The sequence below is a fragment of the Cololabis saira genome, chromosome 2 (assembly GCF_033807715.1).
Source record: "Cololabis saira isolate AMF1-May2022 chromosome 2, fColSai1.1, whole genome shotgun sequence".
In the NCBI taxonomy this organism is placed as follows: Eukaryota; Metazoa; Chordata; class Actinopteri; order Beloniformes; family Belonidae; genus Cololabis; species Cololabis saira.
This window is the reverse complement of record NC_084588.1, coordinates 45464641-45489088: the sequence shown is the minus strand read 5'-3', so window position 1 is coordinate 45489088 and position 24448 is coordinate 45464641. Positions and strand designations below refer to the sequence as shown.

Here is a 24448-nt window from a genome sequence, read left to right as displayed (position 1 = left end):
AATACCAAATGGTCTTATCGGAAAGAAAATGAAGTTCTACACTAAGGCCCTGTCCCAATACTCCCACTACCCCTCGTTTTCATCCCTACCCCTACATTTTGCGCGTTCCCGTGAGGGTAGTGGTGTCCCAATTCCTCTTTCCACCTAGGGGTAGTGAAGTAAAGTAGTGTAGTGGCTATAAATCTGGCACTACGGATCAAGTGATTTCCGATGTTCACTAGCTGAACTAGGGCCAGAAAAATTTCCCAGAATGCTTTTCGTCGCCATTTGCGGACTGAATAAAAAAAAAAAACATGGCAGACATTTCTTATTTTTTAGTGAATAAAATCTATATTTTGAGTTAGTTTCTGCATAAAAATGCGTTTTGATTACATTTCTAGCGAGAAATATATATTTTTCATTCACTCAGTGAATGTACATAATCACTATTTTGCCCGTTGTTGCGAAGTGTTTTTCAAACCTCGCCAGAATAAAGGCTGATTTATGGTTCCGCGTTACACCAACGCAGAGCCTACGGCGTAGATTACGCGGCGAAGCGCGCCATACGCTGTAGGCTCTGCGTCGATTTAACGCGGAACCATAAATCAGCTCCGGAGCCGGCAGGCAGAAATCCCGAAATTTTCGGAGCAAATTTCTTAACAGGCGTAGCTACAACTGTTAGATTTCATCCACGGTAATTCGCGGTAATTCTCCACAGAGCTGCAGGTTTCTCCCAGGGACGACGGCGCAGGTTGAGCTGGCGATCACGTCTGTACTCCGGCTGCTGCTGCGCCCCGGACCATCGGCTCTTATCATCGCCGAAAACATCAGATCAAATTTCTTAGTAGGCGTTATTTGGATAAACTGAGCCCAGGTTGGGGATCTTAACGGTTACTTTTACACCTGAAAAAATATTAAAACTTAATAAAGTGGCATATTAACAGCGCTACAGCTGAAATTAAAACAGCTTTTGGCTCTCAGCTTCCTGATTTTAGGGGTGCTGCTGAGAGTAGGAGTAGGGGGAGTATTGGGACAGGGCCCTGGGAAGATTTCAAGTGCCCTAAAATCTGTGGCTTCTTTTTTAGGGGTAGTGGTAGTGAGGGAGGGCTAGTGGTAGAAAGTAGGGGGTGTATTGGGATTGGCCCAAAGTCACTCTTCCCAAGGCCAAGAGGAAGAAATGCGCCCAATCAATCAATTGAAAAGTGATTTCTGATTTGACTGAAAGTACAGCAGCCATCAATGAGGTTGACAGTGTCACATATTTAAAAATAATTAAAAATAGTGTATTTTTTCAGAATATCAAGTATCAGTGTACATTTGCCGTCATGTGGCAATTTGCAAAAGTTTTGGACCTGCTGAAAGTTAAACGTAAAAGGTTGACAGACTACAAATCGGCTAAAATATCAGCACACTCTTTGGCTTTACGTATAAAGAGATGAAAAGGACATAGCTGCAAAAGCATCAAAGAGATGTTTGGAACGGTACAGGACCATTATCTGTTTCACGTCAGGCATCTTAAACTCGAAGAAAGCAGCGGCATTTCGGGACATTAAAGAGTCTCAACTCTGATCTGTGAATTAACAATGAACAGCGTTCACTAACGAGTGTTCCTGAACCCATGCACCGACTTTCACTATCAGGTCATGTGTGCAGCGTTGCCTCAAGGCCTGATTGGTCATCTATTACCGTTTTTCCAACCTTCTTGTCCTTGAAATTTTCATTCTCCAACTGTATCTAACTGTATCTCTTAATTCAGCTTTTTGTTCAGAGGTTATTCTTAAATTATTGCACTATTTTCACACTAAGTCTTTACACAGAGTGATAACTTCATTGCCATCTTCTTTTCAAAGACCTTTTGCCTTTCTCAGACATTGATTTTATGGCCGATCCCAACATTACACACCACTTCCAGGCTTTTGTTGTCCCTGTACGAACATTACTTGAAATATATTGCAAACATTGCACAACTTATAAGAAAATAATAGGAATTGATTTGTTCTGTGGTAAGTTTCTACATTAAATATGTGTTGTTGAACACATTTTAGAGATTTCAATGTTCACAAAATACATAAAAGCCTCTAAAAGAATAGCCATCTTTGTTCAGGCCGTGATTTACGGGCATGTTGGACCTCGCTGCGGTGGCATGTCGTTCTTCATGTATGTGACTTAACAAATAATGAATAGGCTGGTGACAGCGATACTGACGTCCTTGTACCGTGGTTTCAGTACATGGTCTGCATTTATATAAACACATTTTAACCTTGTTTTTATGCTCTATAAGGCACTTTACAATGCGTTTCTTATTTAACTGTGGATTTACAGAACTCCTTATCAAATACAGTACTGTGCAAGAGTCTGAGCCCCCTAGTCCTGTTGATTTGTAAAGGTTTAAAAGGACGATATTCTTTTTCAAAATAAATTTATTTAAAAATACAGTATGGTGATAAAATAAAGCACAGACGGATTAATCGGTTGCTCGTTTACAGCCATTTTTTTTATTAACCGGCATTAGCCATAGAAAAACTGATTTCAGTTGACGTCAAGATAATACAGACATGAGATTAAACCACAAAATGACTACAAGTAAAAGTCAGTGTTTATTGAGACTTTCCCTCAAGCACAACTTTAACGCTTTAATCAGACTGTTTCATACAGATTTCTGCAGTGATTTCATCATATTTATATGAATGAGAACCAGGTGTCTGTTTATTCTGCTCGTATCTTTCAGAGATAGGGACAATAAAATTAGATTTCATTTACAACTTTGGTAAAACAAGACTAGTGATGCCTAAAACTGTATAAAATGTGCACTAATTTATCACTATATTCCCACAGGGGCAACATGGGTTCTGTTTCTAAATGCACCGCATATGAAAAACTCTTTTTTTAGTCGTTTTAGAGAGTGCAACCTATTCAGGAGAGTTTAGTTGTCACGTGTGACAGCCCATGTGCACAGAGTAAAGTCAGCAAGATAATATAGGCTAAAAGTATACGATGTTCACAAGTTGACAGAACTTCAGGCGAAGGGCAGGAATGTTCATTTTGTTTTACTGAATCTTTCCTGCCCTGAATTAGTGTAACTGAAAATGATGTGACTGCTGTCTGTCTTCAACTCTAAATTAAACTCCATTTAAATGAATTTTACAAAGAAAGAAGTGAAATATAAAATTATGTTAGTACAGGCCATTATGAAAACAAAAATCAAATATACAGGACTGTCTCAGAAAATTTGAATATTGTGATAAAGTTCTTTATTTTCTGTAATGCAATTAAAAAAACAAAAATGTCATATATTCTGGATTCATTACAAATCAACTGAAATATTACAAGCCTTTTATTATTTTAATATTGCTGATTATGGCTTACAGTTTAAGATTAAGATTCCCAGAGTATTCTATTTTTTTGAGATAGGATATTTGAGTTTTCTTAAGCTGTAAGCCATGATCAGCAATATTAAAATAATAAAAGGCTTGCAATATTTCAGTTGATTTGTAATTAATCCAGAATGTATGACATTTTTGCATTACAGAAAATAAAGGACTTTATCACGATATTCTAATTTTATTTTATTTTTTATTTAGACGGGACAATGCATATTCATGAACACTAAGCAGTGTAAATACACCAGGTTTTAGCAGAATTGCTAGTTTCCACCCGCAGTCCCCACAAACAACCAGACACACTCACACTCACACCTACGGGCAATTTAGAATCACCAATTAACCTAGCATGCATGTTTTTGTATATAAATACATAGCTGAGGTAAAGAAGAATATTCATCATCTGAAAACGTATTGCTCTTTTCTGAGACAGTCCTGTATAAAGATGGGGCTGGCAGCAGCAACACTGTCAATGTGGACACACACACACACACACACACACACACACACACACAAGCATGCAAGAAGCCGCATCGGTTTCCACACAGTCGTCATGCACGGGTGAGTAAGGAGCATGTAACAAGCACTGGTATTAGAAGGAGTTTATAATGCATTATGCTGATAATACTGGATGATGACAAGCATTGTAATCTGGACATGTAGACTGAGATGTTTGTAAAGAGCAGCTGCAGGATCAGTCCGCGGCAGGATGAGGCTGCTTTTCAAGTTAGAAAGTTGTGTTGATGCTAATCCTGGTTTAAATGAACAAAGGATCAGTGCACGATTAAGCTAACTCAGGGTTTTAACACCAACTAATCTTATCCAAGTCAATTTGACCACAGTATGGCTCCAGAGGGACATAAACATGGATGCAGGATAAATAATCAAATGATTGGCTTTTTTTTTCTTATTATTTTTCCACTGAAGTCGTACGGATGCCCTGAAATTAGCAGCATTTTTAAGTTTTCAATCTCTGCTGTGACCCTGTAGCTTATTCTCGCCTTAAAGTCACATAGATGTGAGCTCTGGCAGTGTCTGGGGACCAGAGGAACAGGCTTCAGTGTTGGTGGTTTATGTTTGTGGCAATGGTGTGGAGCATTTGTGAAAAGCGTTTACAAATCTGCTCAAAGTCGAGGCAGATTAGAGAGAATTAGGCCGAGATAATTACCTTTTAAACACAGTGAGAGCCAATATGACTGAATGAATGGCTTCTAAAATGTGTATAGAAATGTTTTCCACTTGGATCATTTTCATTTATTGTGAATTATTTGGTATTTCTAAGAATAAACTGTTCCACAACAATCAAATCTGTGTGATTTGATCAAATCTATAATATCCTGTACTGAGAATCCAGCTAATACATTATCTTTAAAATCCCACTTCTCCTCCTCCCAGTTGAAGCAGTGGGTAATCTACAGACTGAAATAATCTTGTTGGACAAACTGTACGGAGAGGAATGAAAGGAATTTAGATAAAAGGTGAATCAAGCAGAAAAAGATTAAAAACACAGAATATTTGACAACACGGACGGGCGGGCCGGACCATCTAAGCTGCTGCAGCGGAATGTGAGAAGTGTTTTTCCCCCGATATTCTCGGTTAAGCCATCAATGGAGTCCCAGCCTGCAGAGGCCTCGTCACATGATGCCACTCATGTGAGAATCTGCTGTTTTTCTGCTCAGCTGGGCAGACGCTGCATGACGCCAAGAAGCGGAGAGACCTCAGCGCTGGTGGAGAGTTCAGCCGGAAGGATCTCGACGGTCCCAGTAACGGCATCCCATAACTTAATGCCGGCCCCGAATAGCGTGCCAGTGGCCCAGAGATCAGAGATCAGCGTTTTGCTAAGATGCTATGATACTGCCCAGCTGCTAATCGCTTTAGCTTGGTTGAAGTTGGCTGTCGGAGTCAGCGCTGCTCACATTTGTATGTTACGAAAGGGAAGAAGAACAGGACTTAAGCGCGTAGTTGTGCCATCTTATATTCACACCAGTAAACTGGCCTAACTAGGGATAAAAAGCAACGTAACGTGAAAATGCTGATCTAACCAGCATGACGGTGATGTCATTTTAAAACTATGATTCAATTATTTACAAAACAACAAAAACAAAAAAACAAGATTTAGCAAAATAAATCCGATTTCCATGGTTTTCTTCATCTCCGGCAACAAACAGGCTGTCATTTAAGTGACATTTAATTTCTATCCAGCCAAACTGGGAATGCATCGTACCCTGCCAGGCTGAATCCGTGTCGTTGTGTGTGCCAAAGGTTGCACAAAGTACAAACTAACCACTTCTGATTCAATTTTGCCAGTCAACTAAAAAGCTGTTTTTCCAGATACTAAAACGCAGCATGGGCTAAAATCGGATTTGTTGCTAACTGGAAGATATTTCTGTCCTGCTCGTTTCTGTGATATAACTGTGTTCAAGGGTGTGTCGAGACTGGGGCTCTATGTTCCCCCTTACAAACGCAATGTTCCATGTTCACGGCAAACACTTAGTGCAATCTGACCGCTCAGTACATGAAATACTGCATTAAAGAATCATATAGAGGATCAGAATACACGTTTCCTCACCGACACACCGCAGTATTTAAGTCTGTCATCTTTACATATTTCCAAGAGTTCTGAGTTAACGTCTACGCTTAAACCCCCCGAATGTGCCGATGGCTTTAAAAGCTTCAATAGATTGGTAGGACTTACTCGAATAAACATATATTCCAATTCCCGGTTCATCTTGTCGCTGGAGTCGGCTTCTAGCTCATGCTGCGCGTCTGCTGGTTGTCTGGATGCCGCCAGCCACACATGCCACAAGACCGGACGCTAAATGATCAAGCAATAAACTCCAGAAGAGAACCATCCCATTGTGTCTGCAGACATGAGCGTCGTTCCCGGACGTTCCCCCACAGATCCGGTGACGTACGATTGGCCGTCCCGCCTGTCGCTCAACAAACGTCCCGGCTTCCTTTATCGATCACATGAGTCGTGAAGCAGACAAACTCCCCGAGCGAGAAAACAGCAATTAGTCGGAGCAGCGCGCCAAACATGGCTGGAAATAACAGCAGCAGGGTGACAGCTTCACTCAAAAGCAGAAACCGGGGGAAAAACTTAAAAAAGATGATTTGTTTTATCAAGTTTTCACAATAAACCACTGTTTAAACTGAAGGCAGGAACTGTTTTGCTCACAAACACGGAGCCGGGCTCTGCTTGCGTCTGCTTCTGCGTGTTGTCAACACTCCAATCACTTCATGCCAGAGTGTATACAACATGACTGCATAATTACTTTAACCAGGTTATCGCAGTAATCTAATGCACATGCTCCTAATTAGAGATACGTGGAAAAAATAAGCCATTGACATTTGTCCCATGTAGAACCTGCCATCTGATGTTTTTGATACACCTTAACACACAGCAGAGAGCATGACTGCTTTTTTTCCCCATAAAGCTTACATTATACTCGCAACTTACAGGACTGTCTCAGAAAATTGGAATATTGTGATAAAGTTCTTCATTTTCTGTAATGCAATTAAAAAAACAAAAATGTCATACATTCTGGATTCATTACAAATCAACTGAAATATTGCAAGCCTTTTATTATTTTTAATATTGCTGATTATGGTTTACAGTTTAAGATTAAGATTCCCAGAATATTCTAATTTTTTGAGATAGGATATTTGAGTTTTCTTAAGCTGTTAGCCATATTCAGCAATATTAAAATAATAAAAAGGCTTGCAATATTTCAGTTGATTTGTAATGAATCCAGAATGTATGACATTTTTGCATTACAGAAAATAAAAGGACTTTATCACAATATTCTAATTTTCTGAGACAGTCCTGTATAGACTGAAATTTCAGAGGACCCTGCTTAAAAAAAAACAAGGTTTACCTTCACCCCACTGCAAAAGCACTCACTAATTCTCTGGACTGAAGCCAGTGGTATTTCGTCCTAAATGGGGCAAAAAGGTCACCTGGAAAAGTAAGTGTCCTGGAAAAAACTCCAGCTATGACACATCTGTACGGCCAGCTGCAAAACAGCAGCATTTTCTTCTTCCGTTTCATTTGGTTTTGATTTAATTCATACTTCTTAGAAACACTACATTAAAGGTTTGTTTGGCCTTTTATTTTCCCCTTTGACATCAGACTCAGCGGGACAAAATGGCTTTGTAAATCCAGTAAAACGTCTCCTGCGCTGCTGTCTGTGGGTTGAAAAGGTCAAGTGCGCTTGTGTCTGGCAACACCCCAACGAGTGATCTCACAGCAGGTGTTTTCCTGTCTATCAGCTGCTCCAGACTACTGCCCTCACTGTGTGACATCACACACTAACATTTGGCCGCGTGTGCATCAAGCTTGACGGCCGTTGTTTGACTTAATTACCCAGAAGTCTGCAGCCACCAAGTGGATCTGGAAGCAGAGTAATGTGAACTTGAATGACCTGCAAGTACTATGTGCATGATTGACTTGTGCTTCAATGGTATAATAATTAGAGTATCGATACTGTACTACTACCATCAACAAGGGTTTATCATCTCTTACTATTAGGCCTGTGTTGAAAAAAATCGATTTCCCAAATCTAAATCGATTCTCATATTAATTCCTAAAAATCGATTCATATGTCTAAAGATCGATTTTTATTTTCTTTAATTTTTGGGGTTTTTTATTTTTATTTTTTTTATTTATTTATGTATTTTTTTTTTTCATCATTACATTACAACTTTTGGTTATTTTTTTGTTTATCCCCAAAAAAGGAATGTTTTGTTGGACACAAGAATAACTGGTGCCATGTTTTTGCCTTTAAATATGTTTAAAGGTATGAAAACATTAAAGTGTTAGGTTATAATTGCATAAATTGTCTATATTTCATTACTTTATATACTGTCTTGGGGTTACATTTGCAAAAAATGCTAAAAACCAAATGCTCAAAAATTAAAAACCAAAATAGACCGAAAATGGAACAAATAAAAACGGAATGTGGGAAAAAATAAAACCGATTTCATCCGTCTCTGTTTCCTCCCTGGATCTGTTTGGTAATTCTGACCCACAATGTTTCTGAAAGCAGTTCTATCAGCATTCTGGGAGCTGATTGGTCCTTACAGCATCATTAGCTGCAATACTTGCTGTTTAATCTCAATATAATACTAGTTGTAATATTTTGCATAACTACAGTCATATAATTCATGCAACATCTCAAAAAACAGGTTTAATACCACTAACCCAAATCAATATCGGAATCGAATCGGATCGAATCAAATCTTGATAATCGATTCTGAATCTTAAGAATCGGAATCGAATCGATTCTTGACATTTGAATCGATCCCCAGCCCTACTTATTACTATATTTGCTATGCTCTTCCATGTTTCCTCAATTTCTCATTTCTCATCCTGGAACAACACAGCGGCTGATGCACTTTTGGGGACCGGTCCCAGTGCCACTTCTTGTGTTTTGATCGTATTAACCACACATGTTCACGTGACAACAGTGCTCTTCAGGCTGATCAACAGTTCATTAGTGTCTTACTACCGGCTCGTGAACAAACGCACCACACAACCCAAAGCTGTGTGAACTGCCGTCGCAGTCAAAGCCGCTCTGTGTGACTTTCCAGACCAGCATGTTTGTTGTGAGGCAGGAAATCTGCTGAAGTTCAGCTTCATGAATCAATGCATAGTCCATGGATTCCAAAAACAGTATGCTTCATCAAACATTTCTTTAAATGCACTGTGTACTTTCGAAGCTCCGGGTTGTGTAGTGAAAAGCCCTTTTCTTTCTGAGTCATCTTTTGAAACTTCCGCTTCACTTCCACTGCCGTGAGAATATCCTCCACTTCTGTTTCACGTTACACAGCACGGTTTCATTCACTTTTACCACCTCTTACTAGTTTTGATCCTTATTTGTTTCCCATCTTTGCTACTGTGCAGGTCAGACACAGCCAAGAGATCGAGGAAAGCTAAATTTGATGCAGTGTATTTGTGTCTATGTGTCTTTTTAAAGCTCGTACCCACTTTAAAGCTCGTACAAGGCTGACTCTCGCACACTAAGGCCTTAGTGTTTTCCATCTCTACGCTGGAAAAGTAAATTGCACAGTGGGGTTTGACATCAGAGGCGGACGTTTTAAACACCCCGTGCCATTCAAAGCAGGAACTGACTTTAGGTTTGGTGCCCGCCACACTGACACAAATATCCAAACATTAATCTGCAAATAGTTGCATTTACATGCAGTTTTTTGCCTGGAAACAGCTGGGGGGAACGTAAAAAGCTTGTGCCCCTTGAGCAAGACGGAAAAACTTGGCATATAAGGAAAAGCATACGACTGACCACAATGGAAACAGGCTTTGAAAAAAGAGAAGAAAAAACTGTAACCGGAGGTCTTGTGCAGAGCTCTCAGCTGACGACTCTGTACTAGGTGGTATGTTATGACTATTGGGTCATTTAATGTGTGCACAGAATATCTCATTCTGTATAAGGGTCAATGACGAATAAGGATTTTCAACAGGTCAATTTTAAAATAATAAAAAAAAAGAATATCTATTGCAGTAGTTCAAACATTAAGAATGTTGTGTACACATAAATTCATATACAAATTTTAAATTAAGTGATTTCAGAGTTTTTTGTCAAGATTAATTGGTATTAGCCTTAAAAAAGGTCACGTGGTGCAACCATGATTCATATTGAAATAAATTAATTTCCTTAACATCTTGGACATCTTTTTTTTTACAAGTTTTCAGTGTTATACAAAAATGGTTGGTTTTTTAATGGTCGCACCACATGATATTTCATAAAATGGACATCAGGCAAACTTTGTTTGTATATTATAATGGAAATATAAATACAAATGTGTTGCAATCTTACACACTACAAAGACATTTCAGAAATCATGCCAGATAGTGCAGAAGATTGATTTAAAAACATTTAGTGATTTCAAAAAAAGTTTTCAAAACAAAAGTCCTGGTCGGACGGTCGCACCACATGACATTTTGACGCTTAAAACCACAACAAAATCCCAAATAACTAGTATTTTTTGTAAAATTCAAGTGAGTCCATATGTGGGACAGGTAGTTCATATATCTGGTATTTTTTTATCCATTTAAACCTTTTTTGAAATGAAAAGAAATCTGTTTTTCAGAAAATATAGGCGTCACTTCATTGACCCGTCATTGACCCTCTGGGTGGCAACTAGAGGGACAATTAGTGGCGGGTCGCAGTTGTTTGACTACAGACCACAAAGTGGTCCTCGTGAATTCACAGCAGGACTGTTTCTTGATTTTTAATGGTTTCAAAATCTCTGTCACTAGTCTATTTATCAAAATAATTCATTCTTGACTTGTTTTCCTTTAAAGGTTTGACCTTGACTCTTTTTACATAAACCACAGCATCACTTTTTTCATTTTTATTTGGTTATGAGATTCCTATAGAACAGAACGACATGGCAACCTAACCTAGTCACCCAGTCAGCCAGGGAAAAAAATACTGTCAGTCTGACTAAAATCCAACTTTTCAAAGAGACATAAACACACCGGAAAAACTGAATTCGTACTAAACAGAAATTTTCAATGTCGAACGAATAGCCTGTTTCCACCAAGTGATAAAATACACTTTTCAGTACAGCACAGTGGGCAATTATCTGTGCTTCCACAACCAATAGTTCCAATTACAGCTGTGCAGTTAATTGAATTTTAATTGTGAATTCAATGTTGGCTCCCAGCAATCCCAAAAATAAAGGATTAGTTGAGCAGCATTTCCTCTCTTGCTGTGAATCATTTAGTGTAAAAATTGTATTTAGTGTACATTTTTAGGATTACCGGGGAAGTTTCATTTTTCATTAAATATGATTTAAATGTTCATGATTTTGATTTTCTTTTTCCATAATTGAGCAGTCCAAGTTGTGACTCATACCGAAATAAGCGTATCGTACCGCACTAGTTATTAGCACCCTTCTTATTAAGGTACCTAAGCCAGTGCAACGGTACACTTAAGGTGGAGCCGGAAACATTGCAGTCAGTTGACTGATCTCTTCTGCCTGACGTAGAGATGAATATAAGATGCATGAATTTGAAGCATTTTCTCAAACAGCATCCTCTTCTCTTAAAAAGTAAGAATACAACGTGCTGAACGTCCTCCACTGCTGTCCTTTCTTAGCTGAGTTGCATTCTTGATTTTATTGACTAGAGACATTGTGCTGCTCACAATAGCCCTCCAGCTGACTCATCTGGCCTTAGAAATGCAAATTAAATCAAAGGCCGCAGTTCCAAACTGAACTGTGGAGACATGGCTTAATAAACTATCATAATATAGACCAGATATCAGCACCACTCAAGGTGACCAAACTTACTTATGATTTTTGAAAAGATCCATGTCTATAGATGATATTTTGGTATGATAACCTTCCTGAGTGGCAGCTGTATCAGTTATCAGCTCATGAAGTTACCACCCCCTTCAGGTTAATTGATAATTCTAAATTGGGTATATTATACATTTCCTGAATCCTTATGGTCCTGTGAGTATTCCAGTTTTTTTGTTTTTCTTTTTGTATTTTGTGTCTCTAATGTTGTTTATAAAACTAAGCTGGTTCCTCATCTCATTGTGGCGTTCTTTATGTCCTGTATTTGCATGATAAAGACCAGTTTGTGACATTAGCCTAGTTATAGTTTCATAGGAGCCTAATGATGCTCTTCTAGTTTAAGGCTCACAATGACCTGCAACAATGATATAGTATGGGGTATATTATACATTTCCTGAATCCTTGTGGTCCTGTGAGTATTTCAGTTTTTGTATTTTGTGTCTCTGTTGTTCCTAGATGACACAGGGCTAAAAGATAGTATATCATTTAGGCGAAAATTGTGTAAAAATTTGTGTTGTTTATGGTTTAAAGAGCTGCAGTGACCTCTATGTTGGTCAGAAAGATTCACATCTTAGCTTGAATGAATGCTTAAAATGTCCCAAAGACAATATTGTGAAACATTGACAGATATCCTGTACATGAGTCTAAACCAGGATATGCACCAGCATCTAAAGTGTAATTTTCTGAAGGGGGTGGGTAACTTCATGAGCTGATAACTCTGATCCAGCTGCCACTCAGGAAGGTTATCATACCAAAATATCATCTACAGACATAAATATCTTCAAAAATCACAAGTAAGTTTGGTCACCTTGAGTGGTACCGACAAGTGAAATTTTGGGCTCTGGCCCCTGGACTACATATGGTTGGGTGTTCAGTCCGCCCAAAACCGGCCCTGGCACTCAGCATCTCAGGCTTTAATCCGTTTTAAAGAGATATTTCATACCTGTCGGTCTGCAAGTGCAAACTGTGACACAGTGACTCCCAGTCCAGCCAGCGGATTAATGACAACATCAGCAGCATTTCTGATGACGCTTTCAACTAGGCTGGAGTTCACAGCCCAAACCATCACAGGTATGCAACATCTCTCCTACTCTTTTAATAACCTGACTGTCTGATGAAAGTATTGTATTACAGAAGACAAAATTAACTAGTGATGCACCGAATGTTCAGTAACCGAAATTGTTCGGCCGATAATAGAAAAAAAACACTTTTGGTGTTCGGTGGAATAAGTGGGGGAAAAACCGAACAATTAATAACGGCGTGTGGTGACGCAATCAAACAGCGAACAGTTTGGAGTGAGCGGCGTGCAATGTTAATACAGCAAACATGTCAGCATGTCAGATCATTACTTGGATGTGGGAAAAAGCAGAGGACACGAGAAATGATCCAGGCTGAGTTGGATTTGGGAAAGCCGCTTGGTGATGGAGACGGTCACGGGACGCACAGCGCAGAAGAAAAGGGCCCGTACTACCGATGCGGTGCGCGAACCCTCACTGTCTGATATGACGAGATCCTCCAAGAAAATAACCCAGATTTTTACAATTATTATACAAGACTTCAAATTGCGGCGATCAGCCCCACCGCTACCCAATTAACTGGATTTGAACGGGAGAAAATGAAAAAGGATTATGAGAAAAAAATACAATAAGTACAGTAAGACAAATTGTGACTGGCGGGTATTTCACTGCACATTTATTTGAGTTATGCAATGGTGAAAAAATTGGCAAAAAAAATGAAAAACTTTGAAGAACCATTGTTCGGTATTATTCGGTATTCGGCCAAGTGTTTATTATTATTTTCGGTTTCGGTTTCAGCCAAAAATTTTCATTCGGTGCATCGGTGCAAATTTTCAATCGGTGCATCACTAAAATTAACCTTATCCACTTTGATTATATTTGGAAACCCACGTCCTATTTAAGGAGATCATGGCATCACTATCTCTGACCACCACTCCAACATTCATACAACATTCACACACGAGCGATGCCCTCACTGACAGATGACTGGGGGTTCAAACCGCCAAACCTTCGATCACTGGACGACCTGCTCTACCACTTGCCATCTTCTTTCTTTCTGCTTTATGGGTCTTAATTCAGAGAAAAAACGATGAATGTAATCAAAAGGTTGTATCTTTGCATAGTTTTTCCATCAAAGGAGCTCAGAATGTACTGTTTCTACAGTACGGCGTGGTCTGAATCACATGCACACATCCCAGCTGATTATGCCGGGATGCAGAGACAAGAAGTGACTTCACAAGAAGTTTAAGACTCCTCTTACATTCCTGGAAAGTTAGAAATGTAGAAATACACAAGCAAATTCAGAGAAATACTGCATAACCTTTTCCCGTTTCAGTACAACCCTGATACATTGATAATAATAACAACAACAAACTGTTTCACTGAGAATCTGCAGCTGCCCTCCAAAATCCACAATCACTTTATGTCTTTTCTTAGTTTCTCTCAACAAATGTGGGAACATTGGCAAAAAGTGAGGTATTTTTATGTTTTCCCACCTGCTGATAAAGAGCTCACATCTGTGCAACCTTCAACCACTAATCAAAGCCCGTCTAAACTCCTTAAGATAATAAATGCTACACCAGTTCAAAAGAATAGAGGTTCGCTGATTTAAAAATAAAAATAAACGAGGTTTGGTACAGTTTTCTCAAAAACAGATTTCAAAATAAACCTCAATAGCAATCTTCATGTTTTCCCTACACTAGTGTAGTGTCTAAAGTTTATCGCTAAACCTGCCTACTACCACCTTAAAAACATTGCTACAATTAAGGGGATTCTGTCTAAACAAGACATGGAAAAACTTGCCTTCATTTTCAGTAGTTTGGATTATTGCAATGGCATCTTTACAGGCCTTAACAAGAAATCTATCAGGCAGCTGCAGCTGATCCAGAACGAGCTGCCAGAGTCCTTACAAACACCAGGAAACTGGACCATATTACACCGGTCATGAAATCACTACACTGGCTTCCAGTGAGTCAAAGAATAGAGTTTAAAACCTTACTGCTGGTCTACAAAGACCTGAATGGTCTTGGACCAAAATACATGTCTACAATAGCAATACCTGTCTACCTCACACTCATTCTACCTGCTTTTTTGCACTGTTTTTGCACTGTTTGTTTGTTTTTTGCACTTTTTATCATATATTTTTTATCTCCACTGCAATGTATATACTGTCCATATTTTGTAATTATATATATCTTTTACTTTTTTACCTTTTACCCCCTTCCCCGCATGCGTGTGTGTGTTTGTATGTTAAGTGTACTGCTGCCAACACGTGAGTTTCCCCATTGAGGGAGCAATAAAGGACTATCTTATCTTATCTCTAGGTTCCCTATGAAGCTCCCAGACCCCTGAGGTTCATCTGGATCTGGTTTGTTGTGGTTCCCAAGAACAAGAACCAAGCAAGGTGAGGCAGCGTTCAGTTATTCTGCTGCTCACCGGTGGAACAAACTTCCTGTAGACCTGAGGTCTGCTCCAACTGTCAGCTCCTTTAAATCAGGGTTAAAAACATTACTGTTTACTGAAGCGTACTCTTAAATTAAACACTTACCTGCTGTATTCTACTGCCCTTACTTTTAACAACTTTTATTATTTTACTTCTTTTCTTATCATTTTATTTCATTTGTTATTTAAGCATACTCTTAAAATAGCAACTTGTGCTTTTTATTATTTTACCTTTTATTTGTTATCAGGGGTGTAGATCCGATGTCAGGATTGGGGGGGACACCAACGTGATTTTAATTTAAATTAAATTTAAATTTTTTTGCCAATATGCAACTCATACCATGCCATAACTTGGTCCATTGATCCATGGATTATTGAAAAGGCTTCGTTGAAAACAGACGCATACGACCGGGAGGAGGCAGGAAAACAGCGGAGAAGTGAGCCACATCTTGGCTACGGGCGGGTACGAATGTAAACAGAACGTTGACAAAAAGTCATTGTCGAGCCCGTCAAAAATTTTTAAAATATTAATTCAGACTAAAAAAAAATAAAAAATTATGGAGTAGCAATACTTTCATTCTGTACACCTCAAAACGCACCGTGGATGTAATATTTTTTTAGAAATATATTTTTAATAAATATTCTACATATTCAACCTTTAAGTCTGAAAATACATTTCTTCAATTTTGAATAATTTAGGGTATTTTTATTGGGGGGGACAATTCATGTTTTTCAAAAATTGGGGGGGACATGTCCCCCCCGTCCCCCCCGGGATCTGCACCCATGGTTATTTACTGTCTTAATTATGTTTCCGCTTTTAATGTGGATGTAAAGCACTTTGAATTACCTTGTTTTGAATTGTGCTATATAAATAAACTTGCCTTGCCTTACTAACATTATTCAAGCTGAACACGCCAGCTGTCACGAGGGGGATGGGTGACTCATCTCCTCCACCTCATACATGTACCACTGTCTTCATCCCTGCTGCACATTGAAAATCGTTGTCTTGCAGCAGCAGCAGCAGCAGCACATGACCTTGTGGGCTGCATGGGAAACAGGCCTCCTCAGCACCAGTGTCATGTTCTCCACCTCCGTCCCTCCGTCTATCTGTCCTTCTGTCCATCTCTCCCTCTGTCCCTCCACACGGAGGCTGCAGCCTCGACCAAAAACCTCAACCATCCTGGATGCTGAACTCTCTGGATGCAGAGAATGCAACGCAGCATCTTTGCCTGCTATGCTTAAACCACGTCCCCCTCCACCCAAAAATTAATAATAAAAGCATGCAACTGAGACAAGTGGGGATTTGAAAAGAAAAACATCCACAGACATGTCAATTTTTGAGCAGAAAAATCAAAGATTATTGTGTTAAATCAGAGCCTCCATGATGGCTGGCACCGCCTTTGCATCATCCCAGCTCCAAGGCTTCCAGATGATATCATGGCTACTGGGGGACAAAAACAACACCAAAACGGACAAGATTGCAGCATTTGACTGTATTAACCGTCTAATTCAAGTTTTAGGTGATTTCAAAGCCATTTTCATTCATTTTGAGCCACCATCCATTAACTAGTGGTTACAAAAACACATCTTCCGAGGGGGAAAGCTTGCTGTTTACTCGGATAAATCAGCTGAAAATGTGCACATTTCTGCTATATTTAAAAAAACGGAAGAAAAAAGGACATAGCCCAGTATGGCGTTTTGTTTTGGGCTATAGGAGGCTACATGTGAATAAATGCTGGTTTTACCTTTGTGTACAGCTGCTCCGACGCTGCCATGACAGTGGTCGCTGCTCCAGTCTGGATCAGGCTCGGCTCCGCGGGGTCGGGGCTGCGCGTCCAGCAGACGGCAGGAGAGCGTGTTGTTGCCGCGGAGACTCAGGGAACAGCCGTGTCTGCTGTCGCCATGAGAACCAGCAGAGCCGGGCTGTGAGGAGCAGGTTTCTGCGGGGCTCACTTTGCATTCTGGGAACGAGGATGGATGAAATGATGAAATGACTCCGTCAGGGGGAGCACTTCTGCGGCGTGGTGGACAGCGACCCCTGCTGGGCAACACGGGGAAACACGGGGTTTAAATGAATATATATACATATTTAAAAAATAATAATAATTTTGAAAATATATATATATAAATATATACAAAATAATTATATAATATATAAATTAAATATATAATAATAATTAAATATATAATATAATATATGTAAAAATATATATATATATACATACATACATACATTCTTATTCAATGAGTCTCCTTTCTTTACATGACTATTGACATTGTACATTCACACTGAAGTCATCAAAACTATGAATTAACACATAAATCAATATATATATAAATATAAAAAAAAAAATATATATATATATATATACACATACACAGTACAGACCAAAAGTTTGGACACACCTCATTCAATGAGTCTCCTTTCTTTACATTGTAGATTCACACTGAAGGCATCAAAACTATAAATGAACACAACACATAAATAAATATATATAAATATTAAAAAAAATAATTTAAATAATCTAAAATATATATATATATATATATATATATATATATATATATATATATATATATATATATATATATATATATATGTATATATACAAAAAATATAAAATATTATATATAAGAATTAGATGGTTAATACAGTCAAATATATATATATATATATATATATATATATATATATATATATATATATATATATATATATATATATATATATATATATATATATATATAGGGCCACATACAGCGGGGAAAATGAGTATTGAACACGTCAACATTTCTCTCAAAAAACATATTTCTAATTGAGCTATTGACATGAAATTTTCCCCATATGTCGGCATCAACCCAAGTAATAGAGACACATAGAAAGAAATCCAAGCATTTATGTCCATAAATTAAGTCATGTGTGATAAAGTGAAATGGCACAGGGAATAAGTATTGAACACGCTTACTGACATTTATTTAATACTTAATGCAAAAACCTTTGTTGGTGATTACAGCCTCAAGACCCCTCCTGTATGGAGAGACCAGTCGAATACATTGCTCAGGTGTGATTTTGGCCCATTCATCCACACAAACTGCCTTCAAATCTTCAAGGTTCCAGGGGTCTCTTCTGTTCAGTTCTCTTCAGTTCTTTCCAAAGATTTTCAATTGGATTCAAGTCTGGTGATTGACTGGGCCATTCTAGCAGCTTTATTTTCTTTTTCTTCAACCAGTTGAGTGTTACCTTGGCTGTGTGCTTGGGATCGTTGTCTTGCTGAAAGATCCAACCTCTTTTCATCTTCAGCAGCCTGGCAGATGATACCAGATTCTGATCAAGAATGTCTTGATACTTTTCTCCAGTCATTATTCCTTCAATGATATGAAATCTACCATTACCACATGCTGAAAAACAGCCCCACACCATGATGCTCCCACCTTCAAACCTGACTGTTGGTATGGTGTTTTGGGGGTAATGTGCGGCGCCATTTTTCCTCCAAACATGTTGTGTCTTATGACATCCGAAGAGTTCAATTTTGGTTTCATCTGACCAGAGTATGTTCTCCCAGAATGTCATGGGTTTATCCAAATGTTGTGTCGCAAACTCCAAACGAGCTTCAACATGCTTCTTCTTCAAAAATGGAGTCTTGCGTGGTGTGCGTGCATGGAGGCCATGGCGGTTGAGTGCATTACTTATTGTTTTCTTTGAAACAACGGTACCTGCTGATTCCAGGTCTTTCTGAAGCTCTCCAGTGGTCCTGGGCTGTTGGAGAACCCTTCTGATGATTGTTTTGACTCCTGTGTCTGAAATCTTGCGAGGAGCACCTGGCCGTGGCTGCTTTATGGTAATGCCGAGTTCTTTCCACTTCCGAGTGATGGCCCCAATGGTACTCACTGGAACTTTCAGAAGTTTAGAAATGCGCCTGTAACCAATGCCTTCAGTGTGTTTTGCAACAATAAGGTTGCGTAGGTCTTTGGACAGCTCTTTGCTTTTACCCATCATGCAATGCTTCTTGTCTAACACCTTGCTGGTGAGAAACCTTTTTAAAAGGCATCAATCAGGACTAAACCAGCTGATATTACTTTGCACTAATAGGGGACAGGTTAACTTTCTAAATACTGACAAACTCCAGCTGATTTCTTGGCTTTCCAGACCTTTTTACCCCTCCTTTTCTTCATTATTCCCTGTGCCATTTTAATTGGGTTGACGTCGACATCTGGTCAATAGCTTGATTAAAAATATGTTTTTTGAGAGAAATGTTGACGTGTTGATACTCATTTTCCCCGCTGTGTAGAGACAAACAACCAGACACACTCACACCTACGGGCAATTTAGAATCACACATGTTTTTGGACTGTGGGAGGAAGCCGCAGCAACCGGAGGGAACGGAGGAACCCACACAAGCACAGGGAGAACATGCTAACTCCACACAGAAAGACCCTGCCGGGCCAGGGAGTCGAACCGGGAACCTTCTTGCTGTGAGGCAACAGTGCTAACCACTAAGCCACCTTGCTGCTCTAAATAAATAAATATACCGTATTTTCTGGACTATAAGCCGCACCTGCATATAAGCCGCATCCGCTCTAATTAAAAAAAAAGATATGCAAGCCACAGATATTTATGTTGTTAGATTAGATATTTATTACATGTACAGAAGGATTTTGAACTGTAAATGATGTACATGTTTGTACCTAAATAGATCCTTTCCTAACAGTGTCTTTTAACACGGCAGCAACTTTGCGGATTAAAACGGGACAGAACCAAGAGAAAATAACCGGTATTTATTTATCTATTTATCTGTTTGAAATCTGCTTTTACCTACTTCTATCTGCTAAAGAAGAAGTAGCGTATTCTTCTTTGCATTTATTTTGTCTTAGTTTTGATTCTAATTCCGGTTAGAGCGCTCCGAGCGGTGGAAGAAAAATCCACAGAATAGAACCTTTGTATAAGCTGCATGGTTGAAAACCTATGAAAAAAGTAGAGGCTTATAGTCCAGAAAATACGGTAGATATAAAATACCAGGATCTCTTGCACGACTGCAGGGGGAAAGGATGGCAGGCATGGCTGTTTCCAGTTTAAACTGTTCCAAGTTATTGTTATTATTATTATTTATTATTGAGGTCGGCTGTAAAGGATTCCCTGCCCAGTCAGCGTGGAGGATTCTCACAGCTATTGGGGTGACGGGGAGGGAGAGAAAGACGGCAGCTCGCAGGATGGGGGAGGCAGCAGAAAGACCAAAAGTTTGGACACACCTTCTCATCCAATGAGTTTCCTTTCTTTACATGACTATTGATATTGTAGATTCACACTGACGGTATCAAAACTATGAATTAACACATGTGGAAATATGCACTTAACAAAAAAGTGTAAAAGAACAGAAAATACGCCTTATATTCTAGTTTCTTCAAATGCCAAGAGTGTGCAAAGCAGTAATCAAAGCAAAAGGTGGCTACTTTGAAGAACCTAGAATATAAGACATGTTTTCAGCTGTTTCACACTTTTTTGTTAAGTATATAATTCATAGTTAATTCATAGTTTTGATGCCTTCAGTGTGAATCTACAATTTTCATAGGTCATGAAAATGAAGACAACTATTTGAATGAGAAGGTGTGTCCAAACTTTTCAAAGTCAGAAGTTTACATTTCACCAACATTACTATGCCTTTAAACAATTTTGTGAAAGCCGAGTTGATGATGTCATGGTTTTGGAAGCTTGTGATAGGTAACCTGACAACATTTGAATTAACACCTCAAACACCCTTTATTCCCTGTGCAACATCATGGGAAAATCACAAGAAAAAAAGCTGCAGAATATCAGGGAGAGAATTGTGGACCTCTACAAGTCTGGTTCATCCTTTGGTATCATTTACAGATCTCCAAAGTTGTCATATCCAACTGTTCAAAGAATTATACATACATATAGACAACATGGCAAAGCCGAGCAATCATACTGCTCAGGAAGGAGACGGGTTCTCTGTCCCACAGATGAATGTGTTTTGGTGTGAAATGTGCTTATCAACCACCAGAACAGAAGTAAAAGACCTTGTGAAGATGCTGGCTGAAGCTGGTGAGGGAGTGTTATAATCCATAGTGGAAATAGCTTTGTACTCAGTACTCAAGTTGAGGGGGGATGAGGGGGGATGGCATCCCCCCTGAAATAAAAACGGTCAAAATCATCCCCCCTGTAAAACTGCCATCCCCCCTTTCCATCCCTTATGTCATTTCATCAATGAATGTGGTTTTACTGCTATTTCAACATTTAGAGTCTACACCAGAAAAATAACACCAGAAAAATAACTTATTTGACAATTTTCACCTGTTTCAAGTAAATTTTCACTTGAAATAAGTGGAAAAATCTGCCAGTGGGACAAGATTTATCTTCTTATTACAAGCAAAAAAATGTTGTTCCACTGGCAGATTTTTCTACTTATTTCAAGTGAAAATCTACTTGAAACATGTGAAAATTGTTGTTTTTTCCAGTGATGAGTCTTGTTTTAAGTGTAATGAGATTTTTTTTTACTAAAATGAGACATTTTATCTAGAAATAAGACAAATATTCTTGTTAAGACTTTGAGTTTTTGCAGTGATTCATTTTACTTATCCTGTGAAGGACAGAGTCATATTGATAAGTTCAGAAAACTGTTTTTTATTGTTGTGTTTTGATGTATTTGATGTAAGCCCAGTGGATATTTAAAGCTTACAGAAGGCTGCATTTAACTGCTGTCAGGTGTTTTGGTCAGTGCTATCATTTGTAATATATTATATTATTTGTAATCAGCACAAATTATCTGTCCCCATATGATAAAATCCACCATCCCCCCTGATTTTTTTTTTTACAACTCGAGTACTGCTTGTACTGATATAAGCTGAAAGGCCACTCAGCGATTAAGAAGATAATACATACAAAAACAACATAAAAAAGACAGATTAACAGTTTGTTAATGCTTGCAGGGTCAAAGGCTGTGATTTTTGTGATGTGAAGGTGACATAAAGGGTGGAAGCATCATGTTGTTGGGGTGTTTTGCTGCAGGGGGGACTGGTGCACTTCACAAAATAGATGGCATCATGAGGAAGGAACAATATGCAGAAGTACTGAAGCAAGATCTCATTACATCAGCCAGGAAGTTAAAGATTGGGTGCAAATGTACGACGAGTATTAGGGCCAAACTAAGACAAAAAAAAATAATTGGAAATTATGAGAATAAAGTCATAATATTATGAGAATAAAGTCGTAAAATTCCAAAAATAAAGTCATAATGTTGCGAGAGTAAAGTCGTAATAGAATAAAGTCATAATATTATGAGAATAAAGTTGTAATATTATGAGAATAAAGTCGGAATATTACGAGAATAAAGTCGTAACATTACGAGAATAAAGTCGTAACATTACGAGAATAAAGTCGTAATTTAGGAGAATAAAGTTGTAATAGAATAAAGTCGTAATATTATGAGAATAAAGTCGTAACATTACGAGAATAAAGTCATAATATTACGAGAATAAAGTCATAATGTTGCGAGAATAAAGTCGTAATAGAATAAAGTCGTAATATTATGAGAATAAAGTCGTAATATTATGAGAATAAAGTCGTAATATTACGAGAATAAAGTCGTAATATTATGAGAATAAAGTAATAATATTACGAGAATAAAGTCGTAATTTAGGAGAATAAAGTCGTAATATTATGAGAATAAAGTCGAAATATTATGAGAATATAATTTATGAGAACTCTAACAGGAAGAGCATCTTCTCCCTGTGTTAAAATGAGGAATATTGAGCATCTTATGAAGTTATATTTATATATTTATAATGTATTTAACAGTACGACTTTTTTTTCAAAATATTACGACTTTATTCTCGTAATTTCCATTTTTTTTTGTCTTAGTTTGGCCCTAATACTCCGTCGTACAAATGGACATTGGCCCAAAGCATAGCTGGTTACAAAGTGACCTAAGGACAACAAAGTCAGTGTTGTGGTGTGGCCATCACAAAGCTCTGATCTCAATCCTGCAGAAAATGTTTGGGCAGAGCTGATAAGGCGTATGCGAGCAAGGTGGCCTAGAAAACAGACTCAGTTATGTTATTTCTGACTGGAGGAAATGGCCAAAATTCCAGCAAACTATCGTCAGAAGCTCGTGGAAGGACACGAAAAATGTGGCATCAGCTCAGAACTAGGAGAAATCAGCAGGACACAGGTACACCCACCTAGTTTCCAGAGATGTCTTGCCAGAAGTGCTCTTCGTGGGAGAAATGCGGCCAAAAAAACATACCACTGATGTTGAAAGGTCAAGTGATTCAACTAAGCAGAAAAACATAGAACCGCATTGCAGAGAAATGGCAAAAGGTGGTCTGGTCATGTGAAAAATGTTAGATATTTGGTTGTAGCAGGAGGCAGTTTTCCTGAAGGGTTGGAGACTGGTACAATAATGAGTGTGTGCAGAAACTGTGAAGCATGGTGGAGTTTAGGTGAGCACTTCTGCAAATGGAGTTGTGGATTTGGTCAGGATTGATGGTGACTTCACTGCTGAGAAATAAAGACAGATACTTCATCATCATGCAACACCATCAGGGACGTGTCTCATCAGCCACATAACATTATCCTGCAGCAGGACAACGTCCCAAAACATACAACCCACTTTCACTGTTAAAAAAAAAAGAAATGAGTCCTGTAAGTGTTGGCATGGTGCTCACTGATCTCAGCATCACCAAGTCCGGGATCAACTGAAGAGAACACTGTTGAAAAACTGTGTGCAAATGTATCTAGAAGAATTGATGCAATTTTGAGAGCAAAGGATGGTCGCAACATTATATTATTTTTCTTTTTCTTCTGTTTAATCACTTTGCATGATGTTAATTGATTTAAAAGGATCTATTTCATTTTGGAGTTTTGAAAGCATTCATATTTCACACTTGCCTAAGATCTTTGCAAAGTTCCAGATAGATAAATATCTGAAACTTTCTTTAGTTAAGGTGTCATTGGAAACGTTCCCATTTAAATCCTCCACATTGTATGGGGTTTCGTTTCAAGCCCGTCAACCATAAACTTCACTGTCAAAATGAAAATAATGAACGACTGTCTTTCAAGCTGTCTTAGCTGCAGCTTGAATAAGTCAGACACCAGAAAGACTTTTCAACATATCTATCTTAGACATATCTTTTAAACAAAAACATGACCTATCTTGGTTGAGCTGGAGCGTCACGGCTACATGTAGATCAGGTATGAACCGGATACCATCCCTGATGTTATATTTCATGTTGCTAAAAGTAATTGAGTATTTTTTTTTGTGTTGTATTTTATGTCAAATAATCCAGAGG

General features: G+C 38.4%; 1 protein-coding gene across 3 annotated transcripts in view; it reads right to left on the bottom strand.

The window, feature by feature from the left end:
- myo5aa (myosin VAa) overlaps nucleotides 1-17115 on the bottom strand; it is a 91966-nt gene extending 74851 nt beyond the window's left edge. For 2 of the 3 annotated variants that reach the window (XM_061746378.1, XM_061746397.1), the window contains exon 1: nucleotides 6055-6159. In XM_061746378.1, the coding sequence (XP_061602362.1) occupies nucleotides 6055-6087 (33 nt within the window). In that variant the 5' untranslated portion in view covers nucleotides 6088-6159. Of the gene's footprint in view, nucleotides 1-6054; nucleotides 6160-16887 lie in introns of those variants that run through there. The other variant, XM_061746389.1, reaches the window with a different exon arrangement.
- Between the last annotated feature and the right edge of the window lie 7333 nt (nucleotides 17116-24448).